Source organism: Grampus griseus (genome assembly GCF_964374135.1).
Source record: "Grampus griseus genome assembly, chromosome: 4".
NCBI classification, from domain to species: Eukaryota; Metazoa; Chordata; class Mammalia; order Artiodactyla; family Delphinidae; genus Grampus; species Grampus griseus.
In genome coordinates, this window is record NC_138997.1 from 108,291,821 (window position 1) to 108,316,225 (window position 24,405).

The 24,405-nt window shown below is 53.3% G+C and overlaps 1 protein-coding gene across 4 annotated transcripts in view; it reads right to left on the reverse strand.

Moving 5' to 3' along the window:
* Nucleotides 1-24,405, reverse strand: part of JAKMIP1 (janus kinase and microtubule interacting protein 1) — a gene marked incomplete at both ends in the record, with an annotated part of 70,251 nt that overhangs the window by 10,861 nt on the left and 34,985 nt on the right. For 2 of the 4 annotated variants that reach the window (XM_082653816.1, XM_082653815.1), the window contains 4 exons: nucleotides 16,492-16,665; nucleotides 18,560-18,622; nucleotides 21,684-21,767; nucleotides 23,148-23,276. In XM_082653816.1, the coding sequence (XP_082509942.1) occupies nucleotides 16,492-16,665; nucleotides 18,560-18,622; nucleotides 21,684-21,767; nucleotides 23,148-23,276 (450 nt within the window). Of the gene's footprint in view, nucleotides 1-2,077; nucleotides 2,282-5,085; nucleotides 5,176-6,575; nucleotides 6,645-12,495; nucleotides 12,562-13,091; nucleotides 13,146-13,888; nucleotides 13,991-16,491; nucleotides 16,666-18,559; nucleotides 18,623-21,683; nucleotides 21,768-23,147; nucleotides 23,277-24,405 lie in introns of those variants that run through there. The other 2 variants (XM_082653814.1, XM_082653813.1) reach the window with 2 other exon arrangements.

Here is a 24,405-nt window from a genome sequence, read left to right on the forward strand (position 1 = left end):
CTCTTCGTATGTGGGACATGGTGCTTTTCAGGGAGTCACGGCCACATGTGGCATTGCCCTTTGGGTTTAGGGTGTGCTCACTGGCCCCTCCATCACACTTTCTGGACTTAGACTGTAACCAGCACCTTCGTGAGATCTGGATCCTCAGGTGGGTAATGACATTTTGGTTCAAATACACAAATGCTCTGCTTTGAGCTGGATTTGCTGAACATGAAATCAACCCCTTCATTCACACTCAGTTGGCAAGTCCTGCAAACGATACCCAGTGCTGGGCATTAGCTAATCCAGCATCCAGCTCTTAGCCTGGTCTGGTCCTGGTCCTGCTACACCTACTCACAGCCTACACTTGGCAATAATAACGCTGCCTACACTTACTGAGAGCACTTTCCATGTAATAGTTCACTTAAACCTTATAGCATCCCAGTGAGTAGGCATTATTACCATCTCAGGAAAGTGAGACCCAGAGAGGTTAAGTCACTTGTCCAAAGCCACACAGCCAATAAGTGGGAAAACAGGGTTCAAAGCCAGGCTGTCTTGTCCCAGGGTCTGTTTTTTAAACCACTGCTACTCCAGCTGACCACCCCTGCTCTGCTGCTGCCTGAAACACTGCTCCCCCAATGGCCACCTGGCTTCTTCCTATTTACCTTCAAAACCTGGCTCAGCTGGGCCCTCCATCGGGACCTTCACAGCTTGCCCTGGGAAGGGACCTCCCCATACCCCCAGCACTCTGTGTGCACCGACTGAAGAGCCCCAGTCACGCTAGATGCTCGGGATCTGTCCCGCTGGGGTGCGGCCACCTCAGGGGACTTTTCACTAGCGATGTGACCATAACAGAGGTGGTTCAGTGACAGTGTCCTTGTCACACCCCCTCCATGCTTTTCCCTTCTCTCCCCTCCATCTCCATCCTCTCCCTCCTGGTGTCCCCAGCATTCCTAGCATGTGCCAGACATCATACCAGCTCAGGAGCTATGCCCATCAGAGCCAGGTCACTCAGGAGCTGGCGAGCAGATCACACTGGCACAGACGGGGCAGTGCGGGAGCCCAGGTGGAGGGTCATGGGGGATGCCCGAAGTCCTCTCACCCAAATCAAGTGTGGAATGAAGAGTTCGCCGTCATAACCTCCAGTTACCCTTTCCCCCTTCATCACGGTCCTTTCAGTCCTCAACGGAATGCAGTCGGCTGTGCCCCCCACACCCCTTCCAAACCCACCAGGGATCTTGGCTTCTCAGTCCTAATGGGGGCTTCTGCTGCTTCGGACACAGCTCTCTACCTGCTCCTTCTTCCAATTCTCTGTCTCTGTCTCTCTCCTTCTGTGACACCGACCCCCACTGGTTATCTAGATCCTTCCTCACAGACAGGATTCCTTATGAGCTGTGTGACCTTTAGGCACGGGAGTAAACCTTCCTGAGCCTCAGTTTTCTCACCAGGAAAATGGACATAATCATCCCACCTGCAGGAGTGCCGTGAGGTAAAGGATCTAAAACAGTGCGTGCCCAATGCATGCCAGAGCGACTGCTGCATCCTCATCTTTGTCCCCCTCACGAGTCCCGGGAAGCTGGTCCCCGTGTGCTCGGCAGCACATGACGTTCGCACAGGACCCCAAACACGTTTAGGAATACAGAGGTAACAACTAATACAGCCTACAGGTCCAGTCCTCAAAGTAGCCGTCATCACAAGATCAGCCCCAGAGCAAACCGTCCAGCCCGCGCCTCCTGGTTACAAGAACCTGAGTTTAAACAGAACACAAATGCCGGAGGAAGAGGGGACGCCTTGCTTTGGTTTGTGTTACCATTTAGCTGGGGCGGGGACTGTGTTGTTTAAGTGTGTGATTAGAAACAGTTGGCGGTATAGTGGGCCCGAGAGCCCCGCGTCTCCCTATCACTGAGGATTCACCTGTGGGCTATGAGGGCGTCCCCGGGAAGACCTCCCTGCTTCACGGAAACTTGATTTCCTGCTAGCTCTCCATCGACTGTGCCCGTCAGAGGTGTCAGTGTGCCGACAGGGGACAGGAGGGGTGGAGGAGCGGGGATGGTGGCCAATGGTGGCCAGTGGCGCCCAGCTGGGCCCCTGCCCCTACCTGCTGGGCCTGCTGCAGCAGCTCCATGCGCTCCCGCAAGATCTGGCTGTCAAACTCCCGGCTCTGCCGCAGGATCTGCCTGCGCAGCTTCTCCACGGCGGCCTGCAGGTCCTCCCGCTGGCCCTCGCTCAGCGCCTCGCTGGCCCGCCGCCCCGGCTCCTGCTGCAGTGCATCGTACAGCGTGGCCTCCAGCTCCTGGATTTTCTGAGCGGCCCAAATCACACAGACAGTGGGAGGTCACAGGTGGGTGGACGGGAACCCCTAGGACACTGCAGCCGAGCGAGGCCCAGCTGGGGGATCTTGGGCAGGGAGGGGAGGCATGCAGGGGCCGAGCAGAGCGGCCAGCGGCCTCGGGGGTGGGCATGGGGGCGAGGGAGCCCCTTTCAGCCCTGTGCACACGGTTTTGAGAACACTTCTTAACTCTGTTCAATCAAGACACCGTGCTCTGTACAGGAGGGGACTAGGGCAATAAGAACCGCCCCTTAAGATGTGTGATTCAAAGAGAGGTTTGACTCAACTGGTCTTTATTTTTGTCTTCCAATTTACTGCCCCCAGCTTGGGAACAAATCTCGCCTTTTATCTCGAGTAGCGTGGAAAATGTGTCCCAAATGGCACGCACTTGGCATTCAGCTGCCTAGTTAGAAAAGCAATTTCAACCCCAAGCAAATGGGGACAGTGTCCTCATTGCTCTCTCCTCCCCCTGAAAACCAAGACACCCCTGGTTAGCAGAGCACATGAGAGACTAGTAGCCAGGGGAGGAGATCCTTGTGAAAGCTCAGAGTTTTCATCATGAGAGGAAGTTATTTCTTTTCAGCCTCACGGCGAGACACTTACATACATTTCCCTCATGGGAATATCTAGGGGCAGAAGAGAGAAGTATCTCCTTCTCTGCCGTCCTAAATCCCCACCCACGTCCCTTGCTAGGAACAGCTCTTTCTCTTCCAAAGACGCTATAGACCAATCTCCCATTTTAATGGTAATTGCTATGAAGACGCAGGAGGAGGTTTGAAGCAGTGGGTCCACACGGGTGGCCCTCTGTGCCTGTGGCCACCTGCTCCTGCAGCCTCCCCGGCTTCAGCATGGCTGTGCTAACCTCCCCCGCAAGGGAATTCCAGGCCCATCAGACCGATCTTAGCCAGCAGGCAGCAAATTCCCCTGTCCTGACCCTAGTCGTCGCCCCTGGGGAACTAGAAGGTGGGAATCTGTCCGCTGACACAGCCAAGGGATCCACGTGGAGCTGGAGCTTGCCTGTGCCTGCTGGCCGCCCCCTCCCCCTGCAGCAGCTGGGCTCCTAGGAGACCCGCATGTGGCCAGCTTCCAGCCAGGACCCCACCATCCAATTCTGGAAGCTCCACTGTGGCCTTGCACCATCTCACTCAGCTCAACGACAAAGGAACACAGGTGTGACTTTGGCACCTGCTGTCCTCCCTTCTGCCCGCGGCCACGGCACTGCCACCCTCTGGGGACTTTTCTTCCCTGACCGTTCAGATCAGCCGAGCGCTGATCACAGCTCCAATCTCGTCATGTGCCTGAAAGCCCACCTGAGGCTTTGGAATATCCTTTGGGTAAGAATGTCATTTCTACCCAGTGGCAGGATCAGCACGCCCAGGGGCCTCCTCTGTGGAACCTGGACTCAGGGTCCCCAAGGGCCTTTCTGCACATGGCACTTAGAGAGCCAAAGGCGGACACCAAGTTTTCCAAAGTGCGTTGGGAAACACCCGTCTTGCAAGATGTCCCTTGAAAGAGGGCCCCAAGAACCACTGAACTTGGACATGGCTTGCTCTGTTCCTCTTGAAGTCTCAGCCCATCCTTTAGGACCCAAGAAGTCCTCAGAGTTTTCCAAACTTATTCTCCGGCAGCCTCTCCCTCCTTTGGGGGCCATGCGTTTCTACGTTATCTCCTGAAATCATATTCCTCAGAACTTTCTGGGGAAGGCCAGGGAAGGACAGAGGTGGTGTATAGTGCAGCGGCAAAGGGCACTTGCAAAAGGACGGAGAATGGACAGAATCAAGGAAAACCCAAAAAAGTGAAAGAGGGAAGAAAAGGATGAGTACGTTTTCATTTCTAAATTGCCCTTAACAGCACGTGCCCAGAAGTAAGAACCGAATGGGGAAATGCCACTTCTTGGTGAGGCTCAAACCGTCCTGACCTTCTCCATCTGCTGCCCCCTGCCCTGGGGATTCAAGCCTCAGAGCCTGGATACAAAGGCTCGAGGGTCGCAGTGAGGTGGACCAGCCTTCAAGTCCAGAATCTCCCACCTGTGCTAAGCCCAGCGTCCTACTCTCTGTCTTCATGGAGACGGGGACTTTTAGTTATTGATTCTGCATTGCTTAGGTACAAACCCACTTTGTAAAATGATTTTAGCTACAAATGACCTGAGCAAAGCCTTGCTCCAGACTCTATATACTCACTGCTTCTTCCTGCAAGAGCGGTGTTGAACTCCAAGTGCGCTCTGCTGTGGAGACATCCTGGAAATGCCCCCTCAAAGCCATATGAACCTGAGCATGGTCCCACCTCATGTTCATCACCAGTAAGTCCAGAACCAGTTCTGTGACCCAGGCGCAATGCTGCACAGGACCTCACAACAAGTAATTCTTGTTCTGATCGTCACCCACCCTCCACTCATGGCTTTACCTTTGTTCCTCTGTGACTGTCTCTTTTTGCTATTTACGGGAAAACTTACTCTGGGCTTTAAGCATAAATAAATATTAATAAGAAATATTAATAAGCAGAAAGTTTCTTTTCCTTCATCTCCAATGATTACTAGAACTGAATAAGTATGCCCAAAGAAACCACCAAGCTAACTAAATGCTTTTGAAAAATCATGACTGATTTGGAAAAAGTGACAATTTATCTGTATGGTCATTCGGGTTGAAACCAGTCGAAAATGTGGAGATGGCATCTGTATCGCGCCACGCGGCATTTCAAGGACCCCAAATGTGCCGTCAGCCCCAAAAGGAAGAGCAGCCTGTAATGCTGAGTCTAAAGAATCAGAACATGCAACCCACTTCCGGTCCTACCAGGTAAGCCTGGTCGAGGGCTTGCTTCCGGTAGTCTAGCTCCTCCTCCAGGTAGCCCTTCTGCCTGCTGAATAGGTCCTAGAAAAGAGCAGGTGCCCAAGGTCAAGGTCAGTGTGAGAACCCATCACCGGGCAGCTCTTCAGAGCCAACCTTCTCACATTTGATGGACAGTGACGGTCCCACCGAGTTGGGGACCTGCCAGGTGCTTGGGTGAGAAGGGATGTCAGGTCTGCCCTGCTTGCTCCTGCGTGAATCCCCAGCAGGAGCCTCGCTGGCCCAGGAGCCTTGATCAAGCCTGTCTCAGCTCCTCCCAGCTTCCTTCCTCTCAGGTGTCTGACCTGGTTCCCACGCCCCGGGCTACAGGAATCCTTCTCGATTCCTCTTGTCACATCCCGGTGGACCCTGGATGCGGCTGGTTCTCAGATGTGGCTCTTCCTCCCCACACCAGTGGCATCACCCACCTCCTGATTATTCTCACTGCTGCACGCATCCTCCCCACTCTCTGGTCACTCAGTCCCTGAAAGCGTGATCTCTCCGAAACCCAAATCTCTTTTTTATTACTGATTGGAGGGTTTCAGGTTTAGAGCTCAGCAGTTGCAGCCACTTGATTTTATAGAGGAGGAAACAGAGGGCCAGAGAGGACCAGTGCCTTGCCCTAGACGCCACAGTTCACTGGTGACAGAGGTGGGACTAGACATCCAGGCCTGGTGATTCAGCCCAGGGCTCTTCCCACCCAACACGCTGCTTCCAGGCCTTAGGCTCTTCCTTGGTCCTTCCCCTCTCATTTCTACTTAGAAAACTCGATTTGGTCTTTGAAGGCTCAAGAACCCTCTCTTCTGGGAAGACTTCTCTGATATCCCCAGGCTGGGGAAGATGGATCCCGCTGTACACTCACGGCACCTGGTGAAGAGCTGGCATCACTGTTTATCAGGTACCGCGTGTGCCAAGCACAGCGTGAAAACGGGCCATGTGTCCAGTATCTCTCATCCCTATGGCCCAGTGAGGCGGAGATAGGAAACCCATTAGCAATGAGGAAGCAAAGTCCAGTGTGTCTCTCCCAAACTCATGGCCAAGAAGGGGCAAGTGAAGCCTGGAGCTCTACCTTGGTGTGCCTGAGCCCCTGGTCCATGTGCCCCCTACCACCAAAGTGCCTCCCCTAATGCTCCCACACGACGCTGCCGCTGCCAGCTCCCGCGCATACACCCCCAAGGGCTTGCAGGCTAGCCAAGGCAGGGACCCCGCTATTCATTACTGAACCCCTAATCCTGACATAGTGTCCAGGATAGCAGAGGCTCCAAAAATATGTATCAAGTGAATAACTGAGTGAACGGATGATACTTACACAGAACAGCCACGAGAGCAAAAGCAAAATTTAGCAATGCATTGCAAATCAATACGAAACACACGCCAAGCCTTCCTGGGAAGCGAATTCTCTGAGCTGTCAACCCCCCTTCCTCCTAGGGGGTTGCATCTCTTACCTTCTCTTTCTCCAAGTCTAGCATCTTCTGGGTCAGGGCCGCCTCCGTTCCCTCTATTTGCTTCAGCCACTGGAAAACAGCAGGGACAGAGCGCGCAGCTAGTGAGAACAAGAGCTCCCTGGGGGCCGTCCTCCAAGAGGAGGCTCCTGGCCCGGAGAGGGTCCCCATCATGTCCCAAGGTGGTCCTCGAAATGGAATTTCCAAGTCCATCCCGATGTTTCAGCTTCGACAGATGTTAGCACAGGGATCGTGGGTACACACACGTGCGTACGTGCATGCAGGTAGGTGTGGGGTGTGAGCCCAGGCAAGCCTGTAAGTGGGGGAGGTTGTGGGTGTGCGTGGTGGATACATGTGGAAGGCTGCGAGTGTGTGCCCTGCGATCCCCGCAGCCAGGCGGGCGAGCCTCCCTGGGTTCTACCCTGCCGAGCGCTGTGCTGGCGGCTTCACGCCTGGGACCTCGTCCGGCCCCCTCATGACCACACCATGGAGAAGGCAGCATCTCCCCATTTAGCAGGTGAAGACATGGCAGCTGAGTTAAGTCACTTGTCCAAGGTCACACAGGTGAGAAGTGGGGATTTCGAACCCAGCCTGCGGGACTGCACCCCTGCAGCCACTGGGGCGTGTCTGAGCAGCTGGGGGCACCACGGGGTGCAGGCGTGAAAGGGGGTCTGGCCGTGCAGGGTGTGAGGGCCTGAGAGCACGGGCGGGGGCACCTGCCATGGGCTGGTGATGGGGGTCCGTCTGCCTGTTCTCAGGTCTGGGAGGGGGTGAGCAGGAGGCGAGCCGCTGTTCCTCAGGTGTAGGCACGTGGGTGTCTCTTTCGAGGAGCCCACCTGAGACACGGTGGGAGGTCCACACACCTGGCTAATGCCCTGTGGGGACGTTTTAGGTTTTAGGGGTGTCAGTTTGACAACATGTATAAATGTGTATATTCAACCTCCTCGCTGCTAAAGCCATCGGACGACCTCCCTGCCGTGGGCCTGCCTGCTGCCCAGCTGTGGACGCGCCCCTTCCCGACGGCCCAGACGCTTCCTCCTCCTCCTCTGGCTGCGGCTGCCCGTGCTGGACTCTTGGCGCCCTTTTCAAAGGCCCCACCCTTGCCCATCCCCTCTCCTCAGCACTCCCCTGGGGGTTCCACCCTCCCCTATGCTCTCTCCCTCTCTGAAACGTCCCCCTCCAGCCCAGATCTGCCCCCCACACCCCGATGCCTCAAGCTCCCTGAGAAAGGGCTTCCCTCGAACGGGAAGAGCCCCAGCTCACCTTGACTGGGGAACTGGGAGCAGCCACGGCTCCTCCCCCTTCACTTCCCAAACGTTGGTTCTACCCCCTCCCGTTTCAAAACCCCACCCACCACACTCCACAACCACCACCCAGCGCAGGCCCCCTCTCAGCCCTCAGGCTCACGTCGGACCCCAAATCCCCTTCTGCCTACCAGCCAGCGTGTTCTCTCCAAACACTTAGCATCTCTCATGGACCTTCCCTGCTCCCACTGAAAGCCTCCCCAAGGAGATCCCATCGCTCCTGACAATGGCTGGGGGACCAGCCATGCCTTCCCTCACCTCAGGGCCTTTGCACATGCTGCTCTCTCTGCCTGGAACATCACCACCTCTCCCATCCCCAGCTTCAGCCCCAGGCCTTTTTGCCTACTCAGCCTCTGGACCTGAGTTAGCTGTCGCCTCCTCCAGGAAGCCTGCCTGGCTTCCTGAGTCTGTGGGGCCTGGTGCCCTCCATGGATCCCCTGTCACAGCACTCACCTGACAGATTGCTGTTTCCCTTTTCCCACGACATGGGATGTGTTCTGTTAAATTTCCTTACCCTGCACAGGGCCTGGCGTGAGGCAAGCACCTAATAGACGTTTGCTTAGGGAAGGAGGATGCAGGGGTCTGGAGGTCTGTGGGGTGTGTTCTGGCTCCATAGTGGGAACGAACAAGCCTAGATAAAGCTCCGCCCACAGAGCCTCCCCGCTAAAGTCCATGTTAGCATGGCCCCCAAGAGCGGCCCCAGAGCCAGCCGCAGAAGCAGGCACCCAATGCAGCATTGCTTTAGACGGTGCTGAGCCGGTGTGCAATGTCTTAGAAACAGGTAAGCATATTTTTGACAAGGAATGAAAAATATTTCGTTTTTTACTATCCTAATGCAAGCAGTCATAAAATGAATAAAATAAAATGGAAAAAAAATTCCAGTTTTGAATCACTACAAGCTGCTCTTAGGTTTTGTAGAACAAAATGTCCAGTTTTTTCTCATTGTTAAAAAACAAAGATTTGACAGGCCTATTATGCACATAAAGAAAAAACTTGACAGGTCCTCTTCAGCCACTGGGAGAGTAAAGTGAGAACAGAAAATGCTGGCCCTGGGCCTCCTGGGCGTGTGAGGGCATGGATTTCTTATCGGAGTCCGGCCAGATGTCTATGGGGCCTCGCTCTGGGGTGAGAACCTGGGGAGTGGAGACAGGGTGCCTGCCTGCCCCCAAACCCTCAGGGAGAAGTGAGTCAGCCCACAGGGCACGGGAAGAGGACTCTCGTGGGAGGTGTGGCTGGTGCACCTCCGCCCCAACCGGCACTTTGCCCACAGGTGCAGGACCCTGATCTCAGAGCTGGGGAATGGGGAACCCCCCCCCTCTAACCCTCAACCCTCCCTTCAGAGAAGGGTCCTAAGGCCTTGACGCTGGGCCAACTATTAGAAAGCTTGCCTGTGGCCTAAGCTGCCTCTTCTCATCTGTTGTTACCAGTGAGAGCGTGGATTTTTGAAAACTTCCATCTTTCTGATTGATCTTGAACTCGAGGGAGCAGAGGCATGACTTGTGATCACTTGTAAGTCCCCCTGACGCCCCATGTTCTCTGCTCAGCATGTGTGCTGTGTGTTTGGGTTGAGGCAGCAAGGCGACGTCCCCAATCTTGGACTCCGCTAACCAGAGGCGGGTCTGGAGGGCGCTGAGATGGGCCGGCATGTGTTTCTCTGAACCTTCCAGACAGAGCAGGGCTTCCCCAGGTGGTGATGGGAGGAGGGCAAGCGCCCAGGGCAAGATGCCATTTGCAGCAAGAATGCCAAGGGACATGCGAACTAGTTTGAGTCGCACTTCGTGACTCAAAGGAGTCTTGAAAGGAGCCTTGTGCTCCTAAGTAGAAAATGGAAGTGGACCTCAGTACCGCCAGTCAGATACCAGTACTGAATCGCAATTTTTTAAATGAGGTATAACTTGGTTGAGGGGGGTTGACTGAGGACGTCGCAGGGACCTCTGAGCCCCACTGCGAGATTTTCTTCGCACCCATCAGCCCCGGGGTGACCAACTCGCCCCCGTTTGCCTGGAACTGTCCCCGTTTCGGCACTGAAAGTCCCATGCATCCTGGGGAAACCGGACAGTCGGATACCCTGGTTGTCCTGTAGGTGCTCCCAGGGGAGTCCCGTTGACCCACTTTTCTTCCGGGGGTGCACTCAGCACTGAGTTCTCTCCACGGGGGAGACACAGCACCTCCCGAACACTGGGCCTTCCATCACAGACATGCGGCAGAGCTAGTGTCCCTGAGGATATGAGGCAAAACCAGTCTAAGTCCAGTCCCCACAGACTGTCCCAAATGGGGAACTGGGCCCCTCTCACCTGGTCCAGAGTCGGGCCTCTAAAGGCCAGCGCCGGGCACCGCCTCTCCTGCCACCACCCTTGTGGGATTTCGGGAGGAGCTGGCAGGCCAGGGCAGCAGAGCGTAGCGCCAGCCAGCCAGCTTGGCAGGGCTCTGTGGTCATTGGCAGACAGGCAGCAGCCGGCAGGGGCTGGTACAGGTGGGCACGGGGTGGGCGACAGGGTGAAAGCAGACAGCAGCCGCATGCCAGGCAGGCCCCGTGTCCTCTGTGTCCAGGGACCCGTGCTGCTAACCTTGCACAGTTGTGGAGAAGAAGAGGAGCCCTGAAAGCCTGAGCTGGGGCCAAGGCCGTGGGTCTGGAACCTGGTGTGGGGAGGAGAGTGTCGGGAAGGGCCCGGGGCGGGAGAACTCGGTAACTGGCAGAGGGCTGGGGATTCCCGACAGTCTGCCCCCCTCCAGGAGTCTCTGGGGGCAGGAGAGAGGGAGAGCCCCCTCCCCAGGACCACTGCCCCAGCCCCACCCCGAGTCCCTGGCAGTCGCTGCTCTTTGCTCACTGACCACAACCATCGCTCAAACACCTCTCAGTCCCCAGCCTTGCCCCAGGTGCTCGGCAGCGAGGCTCGGTCCCGTTTAGAAGTGCCGTGTCCTGGAGTCCTGACACTAGCTCTGCAAGGCTCGCGGCTCAGAGGGAGGAAGGCGCTGGCCTGCAGCAGCCCCTGCAGTTGGCGGGTTGCGGGGGGCTAAGAGCCAGCCCAGGAGGGGCCTCTGGGGGATAAGGAAGGAGGCCTGGGTCTGGCATCGCCACGTCCTCCGGGCGCGCTGGGCGCTGGGCGCTGGGAGGCTTGTTCTCAGTGAACGTTGGCGTGAACGAGGAATAAACTGGAAGTGTCTGCTGGGCTCTCTGCGTGACCCCCTGGAGGCTACGCTGTCGCATTTGGCTCTCCTGGTGAGAGGGATGTTTACTAATGCACACTTACCATCACCTGTATCTGAGGGGCCACCAGCCAGCCAGGTATGAGTCATCCTCATCTCCCGACCCACCTGAGGACACAGACTCAGCCAGGTGACAGTAGCAGTGATGTGGGCATCGCCACTTAACCACCTGTGTGACCTCAGCAAGGGTCTGCCATAAGTCTGTTACCAACGTCTAGTGCCCTGTACTCGGGGAAGGATGGACAGGTGCTCAGGGAAGAAAACTATATTTTAAATGCCCTTCCAAAGATTCTGGAAGGAATCCTGATTAAGATCATGAAGACTTCATCAAGATATAAGTAGCACTTTAAAGTTTAACTCATGTGCTTTCAAAGAAAAAGATCTATAGACCAGACTACATTAACAAGTTGGATATGCCTAAAACACCCTAAATTAATGGAAAAGGCAAACCAGGATATATTTTTAATAAATACGGCAGTAAGTTATTATATTTAGTATGTAAAGCACATAGATAAGTCAGTAAGAAAAACCATAGTTATGACCAAATACGTATTAAGTAAGTGAATAGATGAATGCATGATTGAATTAATGTATGAATGAATAAGTAACAAAGAAGGGCAATGGAATGTAATTACGATTCACAAGAAAGAAGAAAATGGATAATACACAAAAATCCATTATCACTAGCACTCAAATAAATGAAAATTAAAATAATGACATCATATAATTTCTGCCTATCCTATCAGCAGAGTTCTTAGTGGTGATATATGCCTTGTTGAACAAGAAACCGGCAGCGGTAACACTCAGGTAGAGGGGAATTGGTACCACTTTTCTGGAAAACGTTTGACAGCATGAAAGCTCTTAAAAACTCTCTTACCCATCAGCCCAGTGATTCCACTTCTAGACTCTATCCTGTAGAAGTGTTTTAATATGTAGATAGAAACTTATGGGTAAAGACGCTCATCGCTGCATGATGGTAAATAGAAAAAAGAGCAGAAACGCCCTCAATATCTTAACAGCGAAAGAATCAGCACCGAGCGTGTGGCTATAGGTGGAATGATGCAGGGCCGTTCATTCTCATGGTGGAAGCTTATGAAGCAGGATTAAAAACTCAAGTATGATCCTGACCAAGTTTTTTAAAAGGGTGTGGGAAAAAACTGGAAGGAAATAGCCCAACTGTCGCAGATGGTTTCCTTGAAGGGGGTTTTGATTTCCTTTCACGGTCTCTAAGTTTTCTACCGTAAGTATGAGTGACGTTAATCAGAAAACAAAAAGGCATGCACGTGCGCATGCAGACACAGACAGACCAGAACCATGCTTCCAGAACAAAGCGAGACGCCAATGTACAGTTTCTTGTATGGTGCCGGGAAGCTCAGACACGGTGTATGGACAGAAATGCCGCTGGGCTCTACCTTTTCACACAGGGCAAGCACAGTTCCAGCCTGGATTATTGCAACCTGTTCTTCATTTCTCAAATTCTAAAACACAAAAATGGGCAAGGGCATTTTACACTGATCTCACATCACGTGCAGACAGTCAGCCCTACACAACGCTGACAGCGGCCTCCCCAGGGTCAGCCCCACTCACTGACGGGACCAGATGTGACATATCTGAGGACTGGCCCTCAGGGTGGGAATGTCTCATGTAGTGGCACTGAGCCTTTTAGAAATAGGGCCTCGCTCAAGCTGATCTTTTGAGAAGGCAGAAGTCTCACTTTCTGATTTCAGAAACCTCGACTGATTCCACTTTCTTCCTGGACATTCATTTTTAGGCTTTCTCCCCCCTTATCACTCACGGGCTATCAGGACGATCTAACTTCAGAACCCCACTTCTGATGGATGTGGACCCAGCCACCCACGCAGGAATGTGGCCATACAAAAGCCTTACATTGTACTTAGTAGATCTCTTAAATTAGGAAGAAATTAAAACGAAACGAAACAAAAGCCACACAGAGTACACCCGAATCAAAACAAGAACACGAAACCGGAAACCGATCGCTCATAGTTACCCCATTATCGCCAAGGATATCTAATTTCTTCATAAGTTCAGAAATATTCACATCCTGGAAAAGATGTCCAACGTTCATTTTGTGTGAGCTACAAAGACCATGCACACCAATCTAGGGCCTCAGCCCTCAGTCCTCGATAAGACACCTCTCCCTTTCTCGTCTCTTAGAGCCTAAGGCCGGGCAGAGAGTTACTCTTAGCAGTTCCTTCAGGGAGGGAGGGAGGACTGGTAACTGCTGCGTATTGGCTGAGTTTTACGCCAGCACAAACACCGCTTTCTAGAAAGGCTCACGGAATCCTGTGGGTCAGAAGGACCCCTCTGTGCCCGCGGGCCTAGCGGGACTCCAGGGTCACGGCAAACACTGAGCTGCTAGAACGACCACAGCTACTGTCTCTAGAATACTCAGCACACTCTGGGCACTGCACTGAGCCCTTCATGTTCACTATCTAATTTAACTGTCACACCCACTTCACGGTGTGGGTGTTGCCACTCAGCTCTCCTAGATGAAGAGACTGAGGGTCAGAGAGGTTACAGGCCAGAGCTGGGAAGTAGCCAAGCTGTTACCTTCAAGGCTGCATCCCAAGGCTCTGCTCTTTTAACATGAGTACAGGTAGAGTAACCTTTGGTGACCCACTGGAATAATGAACTCTGACTTTCAAAATATAGTGGAGGGACGGGGGTATCTTGTTAAAATCATTTCTACCCCTGGCACCGGCACACGATCCCCTTTCCAGCTGAGCCTAGCGTTTGAGCAGGCTGTGGCCGTAGTAGAGCGGGGGCACCCCCCAGGCACGCTACCTTAACTCCTTCCTGGTGACAGAACAGCTGGAGGGCGCTGCTGTTGTTCTCGGGGAAGGTGCTGATTTGGAGGTTAAATGCTGGCGACCTCCGCTCTCTCTCCTGGGGAAAAGATTTGGTTTAAAAACAGAACTTTATTGGATTATTTACCACTTGCCATTTTCCCACGTTACTCAGCAAAAACCAACGAATTCCAGTTGGCAAAGGTGTTACTAGAAAGCACGCATTCAGGCTACAATCTTGATGGAGACTGTGTCCTGTCTGCACCACAGTGGATCTCCTGTGGACACGGGGTTACTTCTTAATCTAATCAGCTGGGAAGAAGTGGTTAGCAGAGTGTCCTGAGTTAACCTGCTGATGGAAGCTCAGGAAGTCACACTATCATCATGAAATACTCGGGAAGAACAAGCGCGTGAAATTTCAACAGAAATCATCGTTATCTCATTTCATCCTCACACAACCCCATGAGGCAGCCATGACTGCCTCCGTTTTGTGGACAAAGAGAAGGAGGCTGGGGAGGCAGAGACCCCCGAGGTCCCACATGAGTGAGTGGCAGGGCCAGGACCCTGACCCTGGCTTCACATCTTTTTCAATATAATCTGCTGACTTTGTTCACAATTTGTTTTTGAACCGCACTAACACTGCAATGATCATTCTACCTCTGCCTTAGATTAATAGTCAAATCTCAACTACTCAGGAGGGAGAGCAAGCATTTTCCCAGAAGCAGTACATTAATCATGTGTAAAGTGACAAGTTTTTAAAAAGGACAGGAGAAGCCCAATTACTTACAGAAATAAAATACAGCAGCAGAATAGTACTCTGGTCTCAAATGTGTTTTCTACACAGAGCTGCCTTTAAACCCTGAGCAATGGACAGGTCAGCCAGCAGAGAAGATCTTTTCCAAATGATACCTTGAAATCAAACTGCTTTTATTTTCTCAAAATTATGGTAAGTAAGCTTGCCTTGGACCATGCCTGCAGAACCTAGCTACAGAACCAATGGGCTTCTTTACCCATTCAACTAAGAAATGTAGCCAAGATGAGCACCAGATGGCAGGTCTTAAGCAGATGCTCTAAAGGAGAGAGGAAGGGTGGGGCCATTAATTCAATTAATTTCCACCAAGCCCCAATCTGCCTAACCTGGTTTGAATCGGTTTAGATAGAAAACCTTATTAGACAAGAACACCACAATTCACAATGGTTCCGTGCTACAGATGCCTTTCCTACCTGTAATGCTTACTTAAATGGGGTCTCCACAGAAAAGGTGACAAAAGAAAGCTCATGTTTTATATGAACAAAAGGCAAAAGACTGGTTTCCAATGGCTCCAAAGGATGGTGGAGACACTCAAAGAAAGTTCTAGTAAAGCGACCGATGCTTATGGAATTCTCATGAGAAAGACACAAAGAGACGTGAAAGGTTTTCTAACAGTGGCAGTAGTATTAACCATGACCTTTCCTAACTTCTACTTCTGCTGCATGAATGAAGGAAGGACTCAGTTCAGGTTCAAGCAAGAGCTGAGTTGCACGGCAGCACTTGGTTCTGAGATATTCAGGCCACGGTCCATGTCAGCACAACAAAGAACAAGATGGGAAGTTCCAGTGCAAGCAGAATTTTAACTGAGGCCGGGAGGAGAAAACAAAATCAGAGAAACACCAACATTGCCAAGGAGCTCGCTTTTACTGAGGGTTCTGGACATGCAAAGGCTTCAGCGGTGGGACAGCAGAGCCGTGTCACCACAGATGCTTAGAGAAAACCAGTCACAAACTCAGGTGATGTCTCACAGGTTGATGATTTTTAAATGGAAACAAACAAAAAAGGAGTATGAAGTGGTAGCAGGGCAATACAGTAGCACACCCGAGGCAAAGTTCCAGTAGGAAGCAATAGTCCCATCAATACCCCTCACACTGGGTCCAACTCCGTGTATGTGGGAAGTCACTGAAGATTTGGGACAAGATTTCTACCTGTGAACAACATCCAATCTCCCTTCACGCTAAAGAGTCATTCTGAGTTGCCGTTTGAGTTACAAACAACAATTGTGTTAGTCCAATACTGCTTGCCATGTCTGTATTCACTGCATCAAGGAGTTGGAACGTTACAAGCTTTCTCAACCGCCTATGCAAATACTTTCTTTTACCCTGTTTACTTACCTTGTGTTTACCTTGGCAAATAGAAAATGGGCCAAACTAGCAGTAAACACATTATAGAGTCAGCTGCGGGCCAGGTCAGACCCCGCTCTCTCAAAAGGTGAGATTCATGCATGCAAGGTCACTTAAAAAGGTGTGTTATTAATTGCAACAGTGCTTCTGTCCGGGTTTGCAGAATGCATACCAGGTGACTATGCATGCAAGAAGGAAGTAGTTATGGAAATGAAACACAAATAAAAAAGGCAAAATATTGCAAAAACAAATTATTTTATTAAGTGCAAAAACAAGCCGTAGGCAATAAATATATTAGCTCTGGTACATGTCCAAAGACTTCGGTGAGCATTCTCTCCAGAACATATTAAGGCAGTGAAATTATTCTGAACATACAGATTTAAAAAAAAAAGAAAAGAAAGCAAGTGTCACACGTCCCCTTACACATGCTTGAAAACATCTGGGACTTTACATGAATTTCAGTTTGGGCTCAAAGAGAATGTCTGCTCCGTTTGAGAGTTTACAACAGATAGAGTCTCTTACTTCGAGCTCTAGCACTCTGAACTCTAACAGCTCATTCTGATCCTTCGCGTCTTGCATTTCGTTCTTCAGCTGGTTCTCTTCCATTTCCAGCCTGTAAATCTGGAGCAGAAATACCTGTGGGTTAACGGGTGGGAGAACCACTGTCTCTCACCAGGGGCCATGAGAATGTGTCCCTCGATCACAGACCCCCTCGGTGTTGGCCTGAGGACACAGGGGCTGTCATCAGGGGGCGGGTGGGAAGGGGAGGCTTTCAGCGAGTGGGTGAAGAAGGCCTTTTCTGCTCCGGGAGCTGGGGATGGCACAGACGGAGGCCGCGCCTGCTGCGCCCCTGCGGCCCCGAGCCTGGCCCAGCACGGGGGCCAGATGTTTGCTGAATACACGAATGGTGGGGAAACTGAGGCATGAAGCGATTAAGTCCCGTCCCCAAGGTCAGTCGTGGGGGAAGCAACAGTGATCCCCGAGCTTGTCTGAGTTCCTTCCGACCCGGCCCCCCAGTCAGCCCACCCAGAGTCCGGCAGGAAGGCACCCTGTACTCCCCAGAGTGCTCCTATGGGGAGCCCGAATGGTAGCAGATCTCCCCAAAGCACAGTCTGGGAGGGGGATGGCCTGGGTCCCAACCCCCCTGGGAGACCCTGGGCCAGCTATGTAGCTGTCGGTACCTTAGAGGCAAACAGCAGCCCCCCCCACTAGGCTGCCTGCGGTGAGACTAAGACAATGCATGGAAACGAGGGCCCTGGTGGGTCACGGTCACCTTTACTCCCTCCTGTCTCTACTGGGGTGGTACCGCCCCACCCCCGGGAGACATTTGGAAACACTGTGAGAGCTTTCCGTGTCTCCCAATATAGCGAGCAGGACCAAGGATACAAAATCTCTCCCTACGCACGGGGCTGCCTCGCAGGACAATGACCAGTCCTGTCCCAATGCCCCAGATGCTGTGGAGAGACATGGGACAATGGATGGCCACACAGCGGGCCAGTGCAGAGCTGGGACAGGGCCGCGGCCCCCCACCCAAGGGGGCAAGGCTGGGCTCATACAGTTGGGGCATTCTAGGATGCTTAGAAGCTACGGCCTAACCCAGGTCCAATTCCACTAGTACGGGAGGTGCAGAACAAGCAAATCTATCGGGACAGAAAGTAGGTTGCCAGGGACTGCAGGGTGAGAGATGGGGAGAGACTACAAATGAGCACGAGGGAGCTTTACGGGAGGCTAAAAAAGTTCTAAAAATTGCATGGTGGCGGGACTTCCCTGGCGGTCCAGTGGTTAAGACTCCACACTTCCACTACAGGGGGCACGGGTTTGATCCCTGGTTGGGGAACTAAGATCCTGCATGCCGTGCAGCACAGCCAAAAAGTTTTTTAAAAGATAAAAATGGCATTGTGGGGATGGTTGCATGACTCAGTAAATTTACTTAAAAAAAAAAAAGCACTAATGGTTCACAAATAAGAAAAAAATAAAGCTAAAGTCTTGTCCCGAAGCTATAGATCTACTCGCCAAGCTGACTCCTTGAGAGAGCTCTGGCAAGTTCCTTGACCAGAAAGTTCCATGACCAGAGAGGGAAGGCCAGGCTCAGCTCTGCCAGCGCCACGGCCTCCGGTCCATGAATTGGACTATGACCGCCGAGGGCCTGCTTGCCAACCAGTGCCTCAGGCCCATGCACGGGGAGCAGGCGGGGGAGGAGGTCTGGAACCCAGGGCAATGGCAGAGGTGGCCTGGAAGCCCAGCATCAGAAGAATGGGCAGCCCCAGTCATGCCTGCAGCGTGCTCTAACCCAGTTCTGTGGACCCCGCCCCAGAGGACAGAACCAGGACCCGAGGCCGGGGGCCCCCGGGAGGGGCGCGGGTCCGACCCCTGCGGCCAGAGCAGGCCTCTGAAGCCCATGGGGCTCCGTGACCCCCTGCGGAGGCGTCAGGGTGTCTGCGGCGCATACCACGACCCCCTGCGGAGGCGTCAGGGTGACCCCCTGCGGAGGCGTCAGGGTGTCTGCGGCACATACCTTTTCCAGCAGATCTTGGTTTGTCCTGATGAGCAGCTGCTTCTCTTCCACCCATTTGGAATCCTAAGGAAAAGTACTAAATATGTTCACACTCATTGAAGCAAACAGACAGCTAAATAACAAATAAAGGGGCAGTGGGAAAGGTCACTTCGTATGAAACTTTCTATGAAAACGTCAGAGAAAAGGACAGCAGTTAGAACGATCGCATCATCCCTCAAAACCTGAAAAAGAGAACCAGCGGGTCTGTGGCGCATCCCTCCTCCACCTCTCACGTTCCTTAAAGCACAGGGAGCGCATCTGTATCACTGACAGAAAAGCACCTGTACGGCGACTGAGCTGGCCCCAACAGACCCTACCCTGGCTTGTTCTCTGCGGCCCGCAGCCCAGCGCCCAGGCCGCACCTCAAGGGTCTGCCCACACTCAACACACCTGGAGTCATTACAGTAACACATTTCTGCTCATACTAGACCTTCTGCCCGTGACGCCCTAACCAAGTCTCTTTGCCTGGACAAGTCTTGTCCAGGAACGTTCCAGGAGCACGAGGCGCTAAGTCTGCCTTTACACCAGCATCCTGAGTGCCTAGCATGGTGCTTGGCACACAGCTGGTGCTCAATAAACGCCAGGGGATGGATGAAGGAGTACACGAGGGAACTTTCTTCCTCCCTTCCTTCTACCCAACATTATCACCCTGCGCCATCCCTGGGTTGACACACGTGTAGGTCCCACGAGGCTGAGTCCCTGTGAGGACAGAGCCAGTTCCATTCATCTTTTTTCCTGTGGGAGGTTGTTGGCAACGTCCCTTCCATCTCTGTGCCCCTTTGCAACGTGACTCTGCAGCTCCTTCCATGGAGAGATGCATCTCTTCCTGCAACCTCGAGGCTGGGCGTGCCTGCAGCGTGCTTTGGTGACTGGGATATTAGTGAATATGACACAGGCAGAGGCGTGGCATATACTTGTGCTTTGGGGCCTGCCTTTTCTTCCTGCCCCCAGACCACCAGGTAAAGGAGCCAGGGTAGCTTCCTTAAGGATGAGAGACCATAAGAATCTGGCCAACAGCTGGCACCAATGCAAAGACAGGACAGAGAGACCACTGGGGCCATCTATCCCCAATCGATCTACCAACAATGAAGCCTCTAGAATGACCCCAGGTGAGACCAGCAGCAGAACCACCAGCTGAGCCCAACCCAAACTGCTGACCCATAAAACTGTAGCCAAATAAAATTTTTGTTATTGTAAACAACTAAGTTTGGGGGTGATTTGTTAGGCGGCGATAGCTAACTGATACATTATCCCACACACCAAGCCCAGAGCCTGGTGCAGGGCAAGGGCTCTGGTAAGTGCTCACCAAATGAATGGCCATGTGCTCTGTCCCAAACTGGCCTCTTCATCTAGTAGGAACTGAGGGCAGAGCGGGCCCACAAACAGGGCCTAGCACCCTCAGGTAGGAGGTTAACTTATTCGTAGACTGTGGTCGGGTAAGTAACAATCTGTGAGCTCAGCCTGGAAGAGGGAAGCTGAGGTCAACAGCCGGTTAGGACAGGAGTCTGAAAACAGCTTGATCTCTCACCTGGACTCCGCCCAGCTGCTGCTGAGTCTCCCCTTCCCCTATGTGTTAAGTACTATTATTAGCCCCATTTTAAAGATGAGGAACCTGAGGCACAAGAGACCACGTAACTTGCCCAAGGCTGTGCAACAGGTCAGTGGTGGGGCTGGAATGTGGTGGGTTTGCTGCAGCGTGTGCCCTGCACTGCACTCCTGCCTCCGCAGAGGATTCTGGACCATGGTTACGTGACCAGCTCCCAAGGGCTGGCTGCTACCCTGTGCCCAGTCAGTCCTGCATAAATGCTGCCACAGTGAACTGCTCTGTGCAGGCATGAGTTCCGGTTACTAGCCAGCTGCCTCCATTTGAATGTCAGTCACAACCTGAGCCCTCATCCCACTGACTGGACACCAGACTTAGTTCTAAGCCATTTGCTCCGTAGCTCTTCCTGAGCCCCCGTTAACCCTCCTGGAGCCTCTTACAACCCCTTCCCTTACACCCACCTCCCCACTCCCTGTGTCCCACCGTAGGGCCTCTAGTAGCCCATGCCAGACCTCCTCATGTTACCTCCTGCCCTGGCGTTGGGGCAGTGGTGCCACCACACACTCCACCTGCCCACACACTCCCTGGCACCCTCACAAGAGGCAGGAAGTGTGCCTGTTTAGGCTGAGGCACTGAACAGCCTCTCCTGGCCCCTGTCGAGGAGGATGTGATAGGGATAGGCCAGTACAAGATGGCGCTGCCTCCAGTGCTGGATCCCTGAGTGACCACATGGAGCGGAGACCCTCTGCCTACAGGAGGACATGCAGCATGTCCTTACCACAAGGACAGAAACCTTGTGGTAAGCCACTGAGAAGTCCCGGTTATCTCCTTCCACAGAGAGTTCTGACGTGGAGAGCATGGCCCACCCGTACTGACCCCTGGGTTCATGTTGCTTTTAGATGCTAACCTCTGAGAGGCTGGACCTCCACCCAGAGCCCCTCAGGGTCCCCCCACCCCAGGGGATGGGTCTGGGCCCAGGTTTTGCCTCTCGACTGTGTCCTGCTGTCAACATATGCAATGAATTCAAATTCAGAGAACTCATGCCTAACCAAATTCAGAGAAAGCACAAACGGAGGTGACTTTAATCTGAGAAGCTCGGGGCCCAGGTCTTTATGTGGCAGTCACCGCATGGAATCCCGAGGCCGCCTCTGCCTGCCATCACTCAGAGCTAGCTGCAGGTACCAGTTCTTTTCCACAACTGAATCCTCATAGGCAATGCCAGCTTTTCTTCCAGATTCAAGTCAGAAAAGATTTTGGTGACCACTTTACTTTTGGAATTGTCTCCTATTCTTGTGCATTTGACAAACAAACAAAGAAAAAGCCAAGTCAGGATCTCATAACGTGTCTGATTTTTAAAAGCTCGGTAAAGAGGCACGTGAGCTGGGATATTCTCGCCTGGTCTCGGCTAGTGTTTTTTTCTCTTGTCTCCGCAGTGAACGATGCAGATCCACAGAATAGTCCCCTTGGCACCAAGGCCCCAGGGCCACCACCGAGGGAACAGAAATGTAAACAGCCACAGAACACATGACCGTTTCTGCTCACCTGTCCCTTCTCAACCAGTAACTTCTCCAGATCTTCGATTTTGGCCTGACACCTCAGCAGATCAGCTTGGAGCTGTTCCCGAGTCTGAAATGAAAAAGACCAGGAAGTGAGCATGTCACCCTGGATGGTGACAGGAGAGTGGAAAGGACCAGGCTGCAGGATCCAGTCCTAAGAAACGGGTCCTTTTTTAGGAGCACAGGTGCAAACTGGCCTGCTTGGTTCCTCTGTCACCTACAGGTGTGACGTGTGTAAGAACTGCAAGGTCTTGAGAGGCTGTCAGTGCTACTGCCTCAGTTTAGAAATAAGTCTGCAGACTGGAGAAGGGGCCAGATTCTTCACTCACGTCAGGTCCCAGCCCAGCTGACCAAGTGCAGTGGCTGCATCACGAATGCCAGCAACACTTTCATGATTGCTTAGCCCGTCTCGTGGGCCTTTGCCACCTAGAACAAGGGCTGAATTCCAAAATACCCCAAGGACCAGGCAGCTACTATAAAGAACGAAGCCAACTGGGTGTGGGGTAATAGGGAGGGGTGGGGACTGTGGCAAACCAGAGGCACACGTCCCATCTCAGGGGGAGTGCCACCCAGTGGTTGCGGCCAAATGGGACTATGTGGAACGGGAAGCCCCGTTCTGCCAGGTGTTCTGAGTCCTCGAGAGAAGCCAGGAATTGGGATTTTTATGTGAAATCTCCTGACTTTTAAATGCTGCAAGTAGACGAAATTTTTAATGAAAACCACGATTCAGCCCAAACCACTTCCAGCAGTATACCTCCTCCAATCTATCGGTTACAGGTGGAACGCTACTGTAGCACTAGAAGCTTCCTTCCCCCAGCCTCACTCGCCACCTCCCATCTCACGGGGCTGTTGTGGGAATGAAACGGGGACGCGCTGGGGTGAAATGTTGGCCCCAGCGGGTGTGCTCCCTGCGAGTCCCCCTCGCCTTCAGAAGGAAGGGCCAGCAGACCCTGGTCTGTGTGACTCCTGAAGGTGGGGTGATGGCCAGTGAGTGGATATTACTACAAGGCAGAGCTCAGCCCAGCACGAGGGCTGGCGTGGTCCAGACCTGCGTGTCCAGCAGAGCGCCGTGTGGGCTGGGACACCCCGACCGTCTCTGCCTGGGCTCCTTACGGACAGGCTTGAGGGCTCCTCAGCCAGGAGAGAGGGGAGTCTGTTTAACAGTGAGCCTGATTTCATCACTGAGTCTTAAATTCTGAAACCGTTCTTGCCAATGGACGGCGCACACGACACGTGTGCGACGGCAGCGTTTCTTCTGCGAGTTCCACTGTCACGCTGAGGATGGGCAGATAGTCCCCGTCCGGTTTGCTAAACACTGGAATGTTGCCACGGCGGAAGCTGTTAGGCGTCCCCATCCTCGCTCAGCACCCCCATGGAATCCCGATGCCGGAAAGGGCACGAGCCACCCGGCCTCTGCCCAGACGCTCGCCGCCCCGCCCGCCGCACCTACCCGGGCCTCTCGCTCGGCGTCCAGCGTCCCCCCCACCTGCTCCTGAAGGAGGGCGTAGGCTCGCTGCAGGGCCTGGTACTCCCTGGTCAGCTGGCAGAACCTCAGGTCAGCCTCTTCTCGGGTTGTAGTCTTAACGTCATGGAAAAGAAAAGCACAAGGAAGTGCGTGACTTGACGTGAACTGCGATGCCAGGGTCAAGTCAGGCAAAGCGCATGTCCAGATCTCACGACTGCTGCCAACAGTTACACAATGACCCGGTCACTGCCAGGACCTAACTGGAACTCTGGAGTGAAGGGCTCGGGGACAAGATGCCTTCTCTGCCGTCAGCGCCCTTCCCAGGAGCTCCCTGAACCCCGGGAATCACTCAGTCACGTGCAGGCGAGCAAGGGTGAGCCCGCCCCGACTGCACGACTGCACGGTGAGCATCTACGTTGTAAAGGGCGCCCCTCCCACCCAGCACGAGGAGCCCTACTCATTCTGGGAGTTTCTCCTCAGGAAACAACCACTCAAAGAGCATCGCCGCAGTTGTGAGAAACTGGAATCCGTGTAACACCTCTCATCGGGGCCTGTTAGGTTAGAGGCACGTGCAGATCCATGAGGATCTGCTCGTGACAGAGGGTGATGTGCAACACAGTGTTTGGTGTCAAAAGATGCCTGTTACACATTCTTGGTGAAAAGAGCAAATCAAAAAGCATGTGTCTGACGTGATCACGTTTCACGGGGTTTCCTGAGTGAACCCCACCAGGTGGGGGAGGTGGGGGAAAGTGAAGCTACTCTTCCCTCCCTTGTGGCTCCAGCTCACCAGAGCCACGGTCACGGACGCAGGCGTGCACAGATGGAGAGTCAGGAAAGCGTGAGGGCGCTGAGCCACGATGAGAGGCTCCAGGTGGCTTTCACTCTGCTCTCTACCCTTCTCAGTGCTGCTTGGATCCTCTCCTACAATGATATGTCATCTTCATATACACGGGTGGTGTGTGTGTCTGTGTGCGTGTGCATGCATGTGCGTGTGTGAGCACAGGGGGACGAGGAACAGCTCGCCACTCAGCAGTTTCAATGACAAAGGGTAAGCAACAACGCAGTGGCCACGGATCTCCTGTGTGAAAGCCGTGCTGGGGAAGGAAGGGGTCCCCACGTGCTGCCAGCGCCCCCATCACCATTCTCGGAACCTGTGAAAGTGGGGACCACCTTTCCTGGACGCTGGACTGTGATCACACAGGTCCTGCAGGGTTCGTGCCTCACAGTGAGGGAGCAATGCCTG